This window comes from Pan troglodytes, chromosome 15 (assembly GCF_028858775.2).
Source record: "Pan troglodytes isolate AG18354 chromosome 15, NHGRI_mPanTro3-v2.0_pri, whole genome shotgun sequence".
NCBI lineage: Eukaryota > Metazoa > Chordata > Mammalia > Primates > Hominidae > Pan > Pan troglodytes.
In genome coordinates, this window is record NC_072413.2 from 71,071,910 (window position 1) to 71,088,035 (window position 16,126).

Genomic DNA, 16,126 nt, shown 5'->3' on the forward strand with positions numbered 1-16,126 from the left:
ATCTGATGTTTTTGTTTGTTTGTTTAATCTACATACAATTTTGCTTATTCTGAGTGGTAGCTATCACAATTAACTTAAAATTGTATTTTGCCTTTACTACGTAACTGAATTTTCAACTGTTTATCTGTTTAAAAGAGTCGTTACTATTTGTGTACCTGTTGAGCAAAACAGTCTGAAAACTTGTGAATGGTTTGCAGATGTGTTGTATAGTGTGCTAGTCCTGAAATTTAGGGACCAGAATTTTTTAGCTATTAAGAAAAAGAAAATGAACTAGTATCTCAGGAATAAATTTAAAAATGAAGCTTTTCTGATGTTAAGAACAAAACCAATTCTGTGTTTAATAGGACTACAGAGATGTTTTTGAGAAAACATGTATGTTTATTAACTCTTGTTGTAGAGTGATTTTGATTTTCTTGCTTGATTTTTCTTTCCCCTGAATTTGCTGTTTTGTTTAAGAATGCAAGGCCAGAAACTGTCACTAATGATGATGAAGAAGCCTTGGATGAAGAAACAAAGAGGAGAGATCAGATGATTAAAGGGGCTATTGAAGTTTTAATTCGTGAATACTCCAGTGAGCTAAATGCCCCCTCACAGGAATCTGATTCTCACCCCAGGAAGAAGAAGAAGGAAAAGAAGGAGGACGTATGTGTTCTGACAACAACATATCATTTCTACCATTTGTTTTTTATGATATCACTCTTATACTTTGATTACATGTCAGTTTTCTTTTTTCTTTTTTTTTTTTTGAGATGGAGGCTCACTTTGTCTCCCAGGCTGGAATGCAGTGGTGCAATCTCAGTTCACTGTAACCTCCGCCTCCGGGATTCAAGCGATTCTGCTGCCTCAGCCTCCTGAGTAGCTGGGACTACAGGCATCCGCCACCATGCCCGGCTAATTTTTTGGTTTTTAGTAGAGACGGGGTTTCACCGTGTTAGCCAGGATGGTCTCAATCTCCTGACCTCGTGGTCGACCCGCCTCAGCCTCCCACAGTGCTGGGATCACAGGCGTGAGCCACCGTGCCCGGCCACATTTTAAACTTTTTTACAGAGACAAGGTCTCACTATGTTTTCTAGGCTGGTCTCCAACTCCTGGGTTCAGGTTATCCTCCTGCCTCCGCTTCCTAAAGTGCCAGGATTACAGTCATGAGCCACTGCGCCCGGCCCTTATTTTACTTTGTTTGCCTATGGTTGTTCTGTCTCTGTTCTAAGCAAGAAACCAGATCTGATTCACTGAAGATTTCCACTCACTCTTAATTTTTAGCTGCCTTTCCTTAAGAAACTATGTCGCATTCCCCTCCCTGAACAATAATGGTATTGAATAATCAAACTGGAGGATTCTGAAAGAGCAGTACAACTTGAAACATTCCTCCTCAGTGAATTGATTGCTACCTCTTTGTGGCCCTAAGCTAATTGTCCAGGTTGAAAGAAAAGGTTTAGTTTTCTCATACTTATTTCCTTTGGATAAACTTAGATAAATTATAGGAAGTGTTCTTTTAAAAATACTGGAAGAAGCCAGAAGTGGTGGCTGACACATGTAGTCCCAGCAACTTGGGAGGCTGAGGGGAGAATTACTTGAGCCCATGAACTTGAGTCTAGCCTGGGCCACAGAGCGAGACCCTTCTATAAAGTAAGAAAAAAAATCCCACAAATATTGGAAGTGTTTTATTTATGTTTTTGAGACAGTATCTTGCTCTGTCACACAGACTGGAGGATGGTGGCGCAATTACGGCTCACTGCAGCCTTGAATACCCATCCTAAAGTGACCCTCCTGTGTTAGCCTCCTGAGAAGCTGAGACTATAGGCATGTGCTACCATACCCAGCTAATTTTTGTATTTTTTGTAGAGACGGGGTTTCACCATGTTGCCCAAGCTGGTGTTGAACTCCTGAGCTCAAATGATCTGCCTGCCTCAGCCTTCCAAAGTGCTGGGACTACAAGTGTGAATCACTCATAGCCGGCTCAACGTGTTTTATATGCATGCATTATGTAATAAAAAAGTACTACGCGGTATATATATTATGATTAGTTATGAATGGATGGTTACATTTTGTATTATTTTAAATTTCAGTGCCTTTTTAGGCCATATTCAGTTTTCTTTGTGGCCAGATACATACATTTTTATTATTTGGTATGTGTTTCCTCGTTTGGTCATAGAACTTTTCTTTTTTGTTCCCCCCCTATCCCCACCCAAGACGGAGTCTCACTCAGTTGCCCAGGCTGGAGTGCAGCAGCTGCGATCTCAGCTCACTGCAAGCTCTGCCTCCCGGGTTCAAGCGATTCTCCTGCCTCAGCCTCCCGAGTAGCTGGGACTACACGTGCCTGCCGCCACGCCCAGCTACTTTTTTGTATTTTTAATAGAGATGGGTTTCACTGTGTTAGCCAGGATGGTCTCGATCTCCTGACCTCGTGATCCACGTGAGCCACCATGCCCGACCCATAACTTTTCTAAGGAGGTGTATTCTGTTAGGAATGGTAATTGGTAGGGTCAGTAAGGTACAGGGTAATTGAGGCCTGTAGAGTTCATTCTTCCTCTTTCTTCATTAGTGGGAAAGGAGAAAAATAACATATTTGTTTGATGTGGATTGGGAGGAGATAATAAATTCTTCCTCTGTGGCAGGAGTTATGGGTAAATATTGTTGGTATGATTAGAAAGCCCTGCTACTATGAGAGCACCTTCTATATTTCCATTTCTTGGAGGTGTTGGAGTATCCAGAGAGGAGGGTAGTGTGTGATCAGTTATTGTAAAAAGAGTGAAATCACTTTTATTCCCAAGTAATTTGAAATCAAGAAAGCATCACAGAAGTGTACTGTATTGTTCACGTCATAAATGTATAGGGCATTGCTTTGCAGATTAGTATGAGCTCTGTTTTTCTTTTTTAAAAAAGATTCTTGGTGGATTTTTTCACAGATTTTCCGCAGATTTCCAGTGGCCCCACTGATCCCTTATCCACTCATCACTAAGGTTAGTTTAAGTTGTAGGCTTTGACAATACCTGTGTTTACTGCTGATTGTTGATTTGTCATTCTTGTCTATCTGATTTTTCACTATTTAACTTTAGATTGTTAGATTTGTTATTGTGGATATTCTGTTTACTTATTTACTCTTTGAGACCTATACAGAATATCTAACCTTTAACTGCTTATATTGAAGTAGGGTGTTCTTTATTCATTCCCTCCTGTGCCCGTTTTCTTTTAGGAGGATATAAATGCTATAGAAATGGAAGAAGACAAAAGAGACCTGATATCTCGAGAGATCAGCAAATTCAGAGACACACATAAGGTAGTATTCTTGTCTTTTCACTTGATACCAATCTAGACTTTTTACAGAATCCAAAGCAAAGAGACAAAAAAAATCAACCTTAAATTAGAATATAATTTTAAATGTTTTTTATAGGTTTAATTGATATTTAGATAGAAAAAAGAAACAGAAGACCAATACCATATTAAAGTGGTCCTTGACATGTTGTGCTTAGTTTTTTCAGTTACTGACTATTCTGCAGTCATCTCACTTTAATATGAATAGAAGCTAATTTTATTTTTAGATTTCAACATAAACATCAAGGTCAGACTTAAATTAGATTCAGGGGGCAGCAGGATAACATACACTGTAGTGTATTTCTGGGGGCAGTTATTTAACTTGATCTTAGGAATACCTTTTCTTTAGAGCTGAGATTAAAATTTACATTTTATATTTGTATAGATTTAAGTTGAGTGGGGGAGATTTTAAACAGTAGGTCAGTGGTTACCAGACTTACCAAATTTTAGATGCATGGAAGAACTGTAAATTCCCATAAAGCTAATCTATTCATTGACCCCCACCATTATGATAGAGATCATATGGTGACTAATGCAAGATGAAACTCTCAGCTTGGAAAGTAACAAGGAATAGGATGTAAGTATGAGCTTCTGTTTTTTATTATATTTATGGATGCCCCCTCAGAAAAATATGCAAAGGGGTAACTGGCTTGGAAATGGGTATTTATGCATAGTAAATCCCACTCACGAGTTTTGCCTATTTGAAGCTTCTCTCAATGACAGTGCATCTGTGAATGTTCGCTGGTGTTGAAAATGATGCTTTTGAACGGTGCAATGCAAACACTGCATGAAATGTATTTTGATGGTAGAGATAATAAGGTGTTGCTGGTTCTTACTGATAGACTGAGAGATCTTTAACTCAGTGAAATGTTAAATGTTCATTTTCTCTTTTATTCTTACTTTTTCCCATTGCTTTCAAAATCTGCAGTTCACAAATAATGCCATTGAATCAGTGCTGCTGAACACTTACTATCCAGATGCCCAGCCCTCGCTCACATACACAATGCTTTTTCAAGAATTAAATGTGTCTAAGAGCACAAACATAATTCTCCCAAAATTAATTTTGAGAGTTGAAAAGGTGGTCTATGGGAAATCATTTTCGATGAATAATTTTGGTTAGGTATAATACTGAAATTCAGGACCGAGTAAGCTTAAAAATGGTATATGGTTGTGTGTGTGGTTTACCCCCTTTTTGTTTTTATTTATTTGTTAAACCCTGTCATGTTATTGGTAAATTATGAGGAAATCATGTTTTAAGAAAAATTCAAAAATATATTTGCTTTAAAGTTTGGGAATCTGTCAGGCATTTTACTGCCTTAGTATTATTTCACTGGAGGGAATGTTTTGAATTTTCAGAATGTCTTTTCAAAATAAAAAGAAATCAAAATGAAAAACCAAAACAGTTGTTTTTTATTGGGTGGTTTGGCTAAAAGGGTTGTTTGAAACTCCAGTAACAAAAAATGAGCTCAGTGAACCTTTGCATGTTTTGGTATGAGTTTATTAAATAACCACAGACTGTCAGGGTATCAGCGTGGCAGGGGGCGTCCATTTACAGCACGGATGAGTCTGAAGAGAGAATAAGGTAAGATTTATGATTTTTTAATCTGTCCTTTCCTCTTCATGACTTTCTTACATAATTTTAGACTCACCTCATTTCCCTTCTCCAGTCTTTCTTTAAAAATATACATGTATATGTTTACATGTATACCTGTATTTGTATACGTGTGTATATATATATATATATATATCTCATATATAAACTTTAGGAAACATTTAGTATGGACTAGATTCACTCACTTTTTCATTTACTTAGAACCAAACTTTTGAAATGAGTTCTGAAACAAATGGTTATTTATATAACTGAATATAAGGAGCACAGTGAAATAAGCAAGAATTAAAAATTGAGGAATTCTACAGGAAAAATTAGTATTGGAACAGCTAAAATATTCTGTAAGTATCTATTTCAGAAATAAACAAATTTCTTTAAAAGTGTATGCCATTGAGGTAAGTTTTATATAGTCTAGCCTCATTTTACAATATAAATTTTTATATTCATTAGAACTGTTTCAGAAATGAGATTTTTCCCCCTTTAATAGCTGTTAGTTTCTGTCCTCTTTCTATCATATCTTATTTCATCCCTTTGTAATTTCAATGTATTCAGTTTTGACTTTGCCCGTATTCTACTTCGATATAGACTGGCACAGCAACTGAATATATTGCTCATACATTAGCTTTCCTTTCATAACCTGCTATAAGTTCTCTGATCCATGAGGAAGAGAAAAAGAGTATCTGACAGGTAAGATTGCTTTTTAAAGTTGTTTTAAATGCATTACATGACTGAGAAAAGAAAAATGCACATTTTATTGTTGCAGTTTAAAATTACATTTTGGTGAAACTAAACGTGAAACAAAAGGGATAAATGTGTTTTGTTTTGTTTTGTTTTACCTGTTTGGGGTATTTTTTTCTGAGTTTGTGTAGAAACCGTGTGGTACACTGGTAATCTTGTCAGGGTACAAACTTGGTCTGACTTTGTTATTTGGTTTATTTGTGAACCATGTACTTGCTCTTCCTCCCAGAAACATAGCTTGTAGGCAAGGTTAATCCAGTGTTGGCGATCCATGTCCTAGCACAGCATCTGTAAGTTAATGCACAATCGTTCCTTCCAAGGATGGATTTATCATTGTAAATATATTTTCATTGTCTTACAGGCATAATGGGCATAAGTATGTTGCTTTTAAATATTTTAAATTAAACTATTACAGTTACATATATTTTGCTTGAAGTGAGTGATTTTCAAACTTTTTGTATTTGGTGGGCTGTCCATCTTGTAATGGTGGGAGTAAATGTTTCCATAGATGATAAGGCAGTTCTTGGCTGAATTCAGCTTGTGTTTCTTTTGGAGGGTGGGCAAATCAGAGGGCAGAGATTATTTAGTTGCATTATAGGTATTCTTCTATACCACTTGCCCTTTGAAACCCTCAACTTGAGGTAATGTGCAGTCTGGGGTTTTAATTAGTATTAATAATCTTGTGGATTTACAGAAATCCATAATGGACAGAGTTGAGTTTTAACCAATGATCGTATTCATGGAAAATATTTCGAACCACCACATTCTTCATGGTCATTTTAGTTAGTACATAGTCATTGAGTGGCCAGCCACACCTGACACAATCTCCCAGCATCCAAGATTGGAGATTCCTGGTCTGTGTAGAGTATATGGTTTTGCACGAAATCTTTCTAGTCTTGTGATTGCTTCAGTTTAATTTGTCACATAAAACCACAAGTATTTAATATTAATGTATCAGTGGTTTGGTGTTTTTGTTCCCAGTACTGGGCTTTGCGCCGGGAAAAATCTGAATACTGGAGCTACAGAGTTAACTCTAAAAGTGCTTTTATTGGTTTCTAGAAACTGGAAGAAGAGAAAGGCAAAAAGGAAAAAGAAAGACAGGAAATTGAGAAAGAACGGAGAGAAAGAGAGAGGGAGCGTGAAAGGGAACGAGAAAGGCGAGAACGGGAACGAGAAAGGGAAAGAGAACGTGAACGAGAAAAGGAGAAAGAACGGGAGCGGGAACGAGAACGGGATAGGGACCGTGACCGGACAAAAGAGAGAGACCGAGATCGGGATCGAGAGAGAGATCGTGACCGGGATAGAGAAAGGAGCTCAGATCGTAATAAGGATCGCAGTCGATCAAGGTAAGGCTTTACAGAAGTTACTGTTTCCTAATAGCTTTAAGAGAACTATCGGGTAGTCCTCCAGAGTACCATTTGCATTCATGGAATGAGAACTTTTTTGTGTGTGTGAGACATTCTCACTCTGTCACTCAGCCTGGACTGCAGTGGCTGAGCAATCTCCGCCTCCTGGGTTCAAGTGATTCTCATTCCTCAGCCTCCCAAGTAGCTGGGATTACAGGATCATACCACCATGCCCAGCTAATTTTTTGTATTTTTGGTAGAGATGGGGTTTTGCCATGTTAATCAGCCTGGTTTTGAACTCCTGGCCTCAAGTGATCCGCCTGCCTCAGCCTCTCTAAGTGCTGGGATTATAAGCGTGAGTCACTGTGCCCGGCCTGAGAATTTTTTTAGAGACAACATGGTCTTTGTCTGTCTCTCTCTCTCTCTCTCTCACACACACACACACACACACACACTCTCTCTCTCTCTCTCACTATGGGTAAAAGTAATAATTTTCAACTCTGGTTAATTTCTGTCTGAAGCCACTTTTTATAGAAACACAGTGGCCACTCAATGTTCTGGGCAGACATGACTCCCTGCTGTCTCCTTGGGTCTGTGGGCATTTTTAAAGTTGCTCTTTTTGTTGAAGTTCTGTATACTGAGACATCAGCTCTAGCACCACGTCTTTTTAGCCCCTAGCATTTTTATTTGTTTTTGTAGCCCACTGCACTGCCATAGCTTAATCTTTCTGTCTATAAATTTACTATCTACCTCTAACTCTGGCTCCTAGTAATTTTACTCTTTGGAAGGTTTTATTTTTTATTTAAAATTTTTTAATTATATTGATTTTTTTTTTTTTTTTTTCTGAGACAAGGTTTTGCTCTGTTGCCCAAGTTGGAGTGCAGTGGTACAGTGTTGGCTCATTGCAACCTTTGCCTCCCAGGCTTAAGCAATTCTCCTGCTTCAGCCTCCCAAGTAACTGGGAGTACAGGCACACACCACTGTCCCGGACTAATTTTTGTATTTTTTTTGTAGAGTCTAGGTTTTGCTATGTTGCCCAGCTGGTCTCGAACTCCTGAGCTCAGGTAATCTGCCTGCCTCAGCCTCCCAAAGTGCTGGGATTACAGGCGTGAGCCACCACGCCCGGCCTTATATTGAATTATTTTGATGAGTCATCTCATTGTTGAGCAATGAGGTATAGCAAACATGAACAAAGGAAGAGGAGAAAGCAGCAAGGAAGAGAGAAAAAGCTCCTTTTTCTTCAGGCTAGTTTAAAAATATACATTACTGTGTTGCAGTTTCTTACTTGATTACGGCTGGAGGGAGTTCCACTTTAGGTCATTTCACCTAGTTGCTAGAACTGGAACTGGAAACCCAGAGCTCTCAACCTTCAGTAGGCATTAAAATTATTTCATTCTGTCCATTCCTGATACAGTCATTGAGAGGTTGGTATGTATAAAATCCATCTCTTATATTTATGGCATAAGTGTATCCATAAAGAACATATTTCATATATACATATTAAATACACACACACACACACACACACACATACACACACACACACACACACAGTTATTTGATTAGATCCTTGGTATCATGCTGTATGTAATCTGCAGTTTGGTTTTATTACTTTTTTTTTTTTTTTTTTGGAGACGGGCTGGAGTGCAGTGATACAATCATAGGTCACTGTAAGCTCCAAATCCTGGGCTCATGGGATCTTCCCACATCAGCCTCTGGAGTAGCCAGGACTACGGGCACGTGCCACCATGCCTCCTGGCCTCAAGCAGGCCTCCTACCTCAGCTTCTTAAAATGTTGGGATTAGATTTTATCACTCTTAATTAAATATTTGAGAACTTTCAGTGCTGATACTTATAAAAGTTCTAACTTAATCCATGCAACATGTCAGAATTCTCTGTTTTCCACATGTGCCAGCACTTACTCCTTGATCACTAGTAAGCTAAACTATCTCTTAACATATTCATTAGTCCTTCATATTTCTTTTGGGAATTAAGTTTTCCTTTTTTCTGTTTTACACCATCAGGGGATTGACTATTATTCCAGTATATGATGGGCATTAACTAACCATTCATTTTAATGATTTATAACTATTTTATATTCAGATTGTATTTGTTTTCTGACATACCAGTAAGCATTAGGTATTAGAATGCATTTTAGGATTTGGGACTGCAATTTATGTCTTTCTGATGAGTGTAGAGGAGGTTACATAGTTTTATGGAAATCAAGTGCTAGATTCTGGCCTGTGAGATTTTATATTATTTCATAATGTATGTTGTCCTCCTTTACTTTGGTCTTGAAAGCAGAAAGTAGACTGACAGATTTGTAAAATATTTTGTTTACATTAGAGAAAAAAGCAGAGATCGTGAAAGGGAACGAGAGCGGGAAAGAGAGAGAGAGAGAGAACGAGAGCGAGAACGAGAACGGGAGCGAGAGAGAGAGCGAGAGAGGGAACGGGAGCGAGAAAGAGAAAAAGACAAAAAACGGGACCGAGAAGAAGATGAAGAAGATGCATACGAACGAAGAAAACTTGAAAGAAAACTCCGAGAGAAAGAAGCTGCTTATCAAGAGGTAAGTTGAGAAAATGCTTTTATTCTTAAATCTTGGTATCCCTTAATAGGTTAATCAATATTTACAGAACGCTATGTATAAATTTTTAAAGCTTTGAAAATTTAATTTTTTTAGCGCCTTAAGAATTGGGAAATCAGAGAACGAAAGAAAACCCGGGAATATGAGAAAGAAGCTGAAAGAGAAGAAGAAAGAAGAAGAGAAATGGTAAGATTCTCGGCTAAAATAAGTGATTTTTCAGGTAAAAAGTCAGATTATATCTTTACTGCTAACTACAAGTAACTTAATAATTGAAATGCACAAGCTTCTCTGTTCATGGATAATTTAATTTTTATGTATTTTGAGTAATTTTGAGCCAATTTAAGTACACCAAAATCTTTTTTCCTCTTCAAATTTTTGCTGCATCTAAAGTTATCTTTTTGTATACCATCAAAGTAAATTTGTCATATAGTAATATTTAAGTCAAGAATTTATTAACTTATTTTTAAGAATCTGCGTATTTTTAAAATTGTTGAACTGTTGTTATTAGATATAATAGTTGCATTTGAAATTCCGTAAGTTAAGAGATTCATTTTATCTCATGGATTGTTTACTATTGGTTTAGAGTTGGGGGGCATTACCTTTAAATTGATTGATGAACATGATTTAAATTTCTGCGTTTCTTAAAAACTATTTCTTATAGTATCATCTACCTTAAAAATGGAATTAAAAACCATATACATACATACATGTATACATATATATGTATATACTTTTTTTTTTTTTTTTGGAGACAGAGTGTTGCTCTGCCACCCAGGCTGGGGTGTGATCTCAGCTCACTGCAACCTTCTCCTCCCAGGTTCAAGCGATAAGCGATTCTCCTGCCTCAGTCTCCCGAGTAGCTGGGATTACAGGCTTGTGCCACAACACCCAGCTAATATTTTGTATTTTTAGTAGAGACGGAGTTTCACCATGTTGGCCAGGATGGTCTCAAACTCCTGTCCTCAAATGATCTGCCTGCCTTGGCCTCCCAAAGTGCTGGGATTACAGGCGTGTGCCACCACGCCCAGCCATATTTTTTCGTTTAATAAGATAATCTCCAGTTTTGTTGGTGTGCTTAGGTATTGTATTTTGAAGATTATATTCAAAGAGCATATTTATTGTAGCGTAGTGTATATATATAGTTTGCATTTTACAGATGCGTCCTCATTCAGACTTTTCTTAGAGGTAAAAAATTTAAAATGTCTAATGTGACCTATACTTAATATATGGAGTATATGAAAACTAAATTTAAGAGGACAAGAAAAATCTTTTTTTTAACCAAAGTATCATTATCTTTGTTATGGCATAGAGTGGTATTTTATACATATCTCATTTTACAGTAAAAACATTTTATGTACAACTGTAGAGAGATAGCTGCACAGATAGCTCCAACTTAAATTAGAAAATATTTTCTCTATAGAAAATAATAAAAACACCATTTCCCAGGCTAGCCCAACAAGTTTATTTAAACCAAATAGCTGAATACATATACATTTATAAATATGGTTTGAATTCTGGGATCCAGGAGAAACTTTAGTTTCATTTATTGAAACGGCCATGTTTTTCTTAAAATTATGTGAAGAGAAATTCCTATAAATCTCCCTCTTACTCTTGGTTTATGTCTAGGTCAGAAAAATCTGTTCACACAAAAAAGGGAAGAGTAATCTTTATTACTTGTATGTTAATTTTATACATTGTCCTTATTTCCTCAAAGGCCAAAGAAGCTAAACGACTAAAAGAATTCTTAGAAGACTATGATGATGATAGAGATGACCCCAAATATTACAGGTAAAGAAGGCTTGTTCTGTGAATTCATACTTGGTTTTTTATTAGCTGTGTTTTTCCATCTGCACAGTTGATAATGCATGTTCACTAAGTGGAATAAGAAAAACAAACTTTCACATTCTGAGTAGTTATTACTTCTATAGCTAATACACTGTTTTCGTTGGGAGAAAAGAGCTATCAGAAAAGGATCAACATTTCTATGCATCTTTTGTGCAGTGGGGGAGCCCATGATAGTATTATATCAAACAATACTATTTTTTTCTTTGTGTGTTGTAAATAGGTCTGATTTTTAAAATTTTTTCTTGATTCTTTTAGAGACATGGTCTTACCTCGGCTGGAATGCAGGGGCATGATCATAGTTCACTGTAACCTTGAACTCTTGGGCTCAAGCAGTCCTCCCTCTGCAGTCTCTTGAGTAGGTTGGACTATAGGTGTGGGCTACCACACCTGTGTGCTAGGTCCAATTTTTATAGCAAGTTACAACTAATCTCTGTAACTATCTGGGTTTGTCTAGAAATTTTGGTCTTCTAGCAATTTGACCTCCCGTCTCCCACCCCATCTCCAAATTGATACATTATTGTGAAGTAACAGTTGTGACAACTGCCATCTCTCATTCTTTGTTCCCATGGCATTTTCAAACTACTCTCATTCTAGTATTTGTGACATTATGCCAAAATTGCTTGTTTTGTTCTTCCTTCCATCCAAACTGTAAGTTCCCTGGGGATGTAGACAGTGTCTTGATACTATTTTATCTCTAATTTGTCTGACATGATACAATCATAGTGAAGATATTTAATATAGGTAAATTTAATACAGTATAGCCAAAATAATTAAAACATTGGAATTAGTAGCTTAAATTTCAAGAGTGCCAGGGATTTGGCTTTGTAGAAAGTGCCATGAAATCAGTAAAATATTGAAGGCTAGAAGCATAAAGTGGCAATGTATAACGTCAACATTCTGAGAAGTAATGAACTGCTAGATAGGAGAGAACCTCTGCTTTCTGTTGATTCTACACTACTTTCTGAGATATTTTTTACAAGTGAATAAATTGAGGATACAGAACTCTCAGTGCTACTAATGCTACTTTATATATTTTTTTAGGTTGGTATCTAGGAAAACGAAAATTATTTGTTGGGTATTCCTTGTGAAGTAGGCACAAAGTGTGAGCTCTCTTTCTGAAAGTGACTATTTTACTTGTTTAGACACTTATTAGAATGACTTTAAGAATGAAGGGAACATAGTGATAAATGACAAGACAATGCTTGTTATACATTTACATGTAGAGAGCACACTCTGGTGTGTTCCGTAGATACAGAACATTAAGACATTCTTTAACCTCTTAGCATGCAGGTTGTAATGTTGAAAAGAGGTGCTGTTGGAGATGTCATGTTTACTTCTCAATGATCTGAGTATTAAATGAAGCCTTTTATCATTCACTTTTACAGAGGAAGTGCTCTTCAGAAAAGGTTGCGTGATAGAGAAAAGGAAATGGAAGCAGATGAACGAGATAGGAAGAGAGAGAAGGAGGAGCTTGAGGAAATCAGGCAGCGCCTTCTGGCAGAAGGGCATCCAGATCCAGATGCAGAGCTCCAGAGGGTAAGATACTGTACCATCTGGCCGGGCGCGGTGGCTCACGCCTGTAATCCCAGCTCTTTGGGAGGCCGAGGCGGGCGGATCACGAGGTCAGGAGATCGAGATCATCCTGGCTAACAGGGTGAAACCCCGTCTCTATTAAAAATACAAAAGATTAGCCGGGTGTAGTGGCGGGCGCCTGTAGTCCCAGCTACTCGGGAGGCCGAGGCAGGAGAATGGCGTGAACCCGGGAGGCGGAGCTTGCAGTGAGCCGAGATCGCGCCACTGCACTCCAGCCTGGGCGACAGAGCGAGACTCCATCTCAAAAAAAAAAAAAGATACTATACCATCCACATGATTTTTTTTTTGGGGGGAATGGAGTCTCGCTCTGTCACCCAGGCTGAAGTGCAGTGGCGTGATCTCGGCTCACTGCAAGCTCCGCCTCCCGGGTTCACGCCATTCTCCTGCCTCGGCCTCCCGAGTAGCTGGGACTACAGGCGCCCGCCACTACACCCGGCTAATCTTTTGTATTTTTAATAGAGACGGGGTTTCACCGTGTTAGCCAGGATGATCTCGATCTCCTGACCTCGTGATCCGCCCGCCTCGGCCTCCCAAAGTGCTGGGATTACAGGCGTGAGCCACCGCGCCTGGCCGATTTTGTTTTAAGGTTATCATGTCATCTTAAAGCCAACTGTGATGCAGTTTATAGTCAAGGGAAATGTATTTTATGCTCCATGTAACATGCTATTTTGTGGAACGTTATTAGTACTTTTTCGTTAATTATACAAGTTGTCAGTATTAGTTGATTTACAACTTCATTCTAAACATCCTGCGGGTGTCTTATTCGTTTTCTATGTATGTCTTTTTTTTTTTTTTTTTTTAAATTAGATGGAGTCTGGCTCTGTCTTCCCAGGCAGGAGTGCAGTGGTGCGATCTCAGCTCACTGCAACCTTTGCCTCCTGGGTTCAAGTTATTCTTCTGGCTCAGCCACCCAAATAGTTGGGATTACAGGTGCCTGCCACCACGCCCAGCTAATTTTTGTATTGTTAGTAGATACAGGGTTTCACCACGTTGGCCAGGCTGGTCTCAAACTCCCTACCTCAAGTGATTACTGGCCTTGGCCTCCCAAAGTACTGGGATTACAGGCATGAGCCACTGCGCCTGGCCATTCTATTGTATGTCTTCCAATGCCACTTTGCTAGAATCTGTTATTTCTGTAGTTGAACCTGTTCTTCCTACAATTTGCTCTGATACTTACTTTTTGTGGTTTAAGTTCTACTCTATTGCCACTCAAAGTATTTTGTTTTTATTTTTATTTTTTATTTATTTATTTTGAGATGGAGTTTCACTCTTGTTGCCCAGCCTAGAGTGCAATGTGCCTGATCTTGGCTCACTGCAACCTCCACCTCCTGGGTTTAAGCGATTCTCCTGCCTCAGCCTCTGGAGTAGCTGGGATTGGCTAATTTTTTGTATTTTTTTAGTAGAGACAGGGTTTCACCATGTTGCCCAGGCTGGTCTCTAATGCCTGACCTCAGGTGATCCACCAGCCTTGGCCTCCCAAAGTGTTGCTGGCATTACTGGCGTGAGCCACCGCACCCAGCCAGTATTTTGTTTTTAAAATAAAGACGTTTCCTTTTTTTTCTTTTGAGACGGAGTCTTGCTCTCTTGCCCACACTGGAGTGCAGTAGTGTGATCTGTGCTCACTGCAGCCCCTGACTCCTGGGTTCAAGCGATTCTCCTGCCTCAGGTACCCGAGTAGTAGTAGGGATTACAGGTGCGTGCCACCTCACCTGGCTAATTTTTGTATTTTTATTTTTATTTATTTATTTTTTTGAGATGGGGTCTCGCTGTGTCGCCCAGGCTGGAGTGCAGTGGTGTCATCTTGGCTCACTGCAGCCTCCACTTCCCAGGCTCCAGGGATTCTCATGCCTCAGCCTCCTGAGTAGCTGGGGTTACAGGCACGTGCCACCACTCCCGACTAATTTTTGTATTTTTAGTGGCGACGGGGTTTTACCATGTTGGCCAGGCTAGTATTAAACTCCTGACCTCAAGTGATCCGCCCATCTTGGCATCCCAAAGTCCTGGGATTACAGGAGTGAACCACTGTGCCCGGCCTTTTTTTTTTTTTCCCTGAGACAGAGTCTGGCTTTGTTGCCCAGGCTGGAGTGCAGTAGCGGAATCTCTGTTCACTGCACCCTCTGCCTCCTGGGCAAGTGGTCCTCAGGCCTCTACCTCCTGAGTATCTGGGACACTTACAGGCATGAGCAGAATGCCTGACTGAATACTTTATGCTTTTTTGTAGAGATGGGGTTTTCCTGTGTTACCCAGGATTGAGCCACTGCCCATGTCCTTTTTTTTTTTTCTTTTTCTTTTTCTTTTTTTTGAGATGGAGTCTTGCTCTGTTGCCCAGGCTGTAGTGCGATTCTGCAAGGCTCACTCCAACCTCCACCTCCCAGGTTCAAGCGATTCTCCTGCCTCAGCCCTCCTGAGCAGCTGGGATTACAGGCGTGCACCCCCACACCTGGCTAATTTTTGTATTTTCAGTAAAGACAGCGTTTCACCATGTTGGCCAAGCTGGTCTCAAACTCCTGACCTCAGATGATCTGCCCACCACGGCCTCCCAAAGTGCTGGGATTACAGGCATGAGCCACCATACCTGGCTTTTTCTCTTTTCATAAAGATATTTTACAAGAGGTAATGTAAAACAAAAATCAAGTTGAATGGTGTAGAGTTGTAGTTAATCAGATTATTGTTTGGGTTTTAGATGGAACAAGAGGCTGAGAGGCGCAGGCAGCCACAAATAAAGCAAGAGCCAGAATCAGAAGAGGAGGAAGAAGAAAAGCAAGAAAAAGAAGAAAAACGAGAAGAACCCATGGAAGAGGAAGAGGAGCCAGAGCAAAAGCCTTGTCTGAAACCTACTCTGAGGCCCATCAGCTCTGCTCCATCTGTTTCCTCTGCCAGTGGCAATGCAACACCTAACACTCCTGGGGATGAGTCTCCCTGTGGTATTATTATTCCTCATGAAAACTCACCAGATCAACAGCAACCTGAGGAGCATAGGCCAAAAATAGGACTAAGTCTTAAACTGGGTACGTTAGCATTTCCTTCCTTCTTTATTTTCTTCCCTTCACCCCTGCAAATACCTGTATTGTGCTTTAAAGAAAAAAATTTATATTT

At 39.1% G+C, this 16,126-nt stretch overlaps 1 protein-coding gene across 2 annotated transcripts in view; it reads left to right on the plus strand.

The window, feature by feature from the left end:
* The window catches only part of RBM25 (RNA binding motif protein 25), a 64,540-nt gene that overhangs the window by 38,298 nt on the left and 10,116 nt on the right, over positions 1-16,126 (plus strand). For both annotated transcript variants that reach the window (XM_001149216.6, XM_063793629.1), the window contains 9 exons: positions 457-642; positions 2,907-2,960; positions 3,194-3,277; positions 6,719-7,005; positions 9,352-9,574; positions 9,689-9,778; positions 11,307-11,380; positions 12,823-12,973; positions 15,714-16,038. In XM_001149216.6, the coding sequence (XP_001149216.1) occupies positions 457-642; positions 2,907-2,960; positions 3,194-3,277; positions 6,719-7,005; positions 9,352-9,574; positions 9,689-9,778; positions 11,307-11,380; positions 12,823-12,973; positions 15,714-16,038 (1,474 nt within the window). The remainder of the gene's footprint in view (positions 1-456; positions 643-2,906; positions 2,961-3,193; positions 3,278-6,718; positions 7,006-9,351; positions 9,575-9,688; positions 9,779-11,306; positions 11,381-12,822; positions 12,974-15,713; positions 16,039-16,126) is intronic.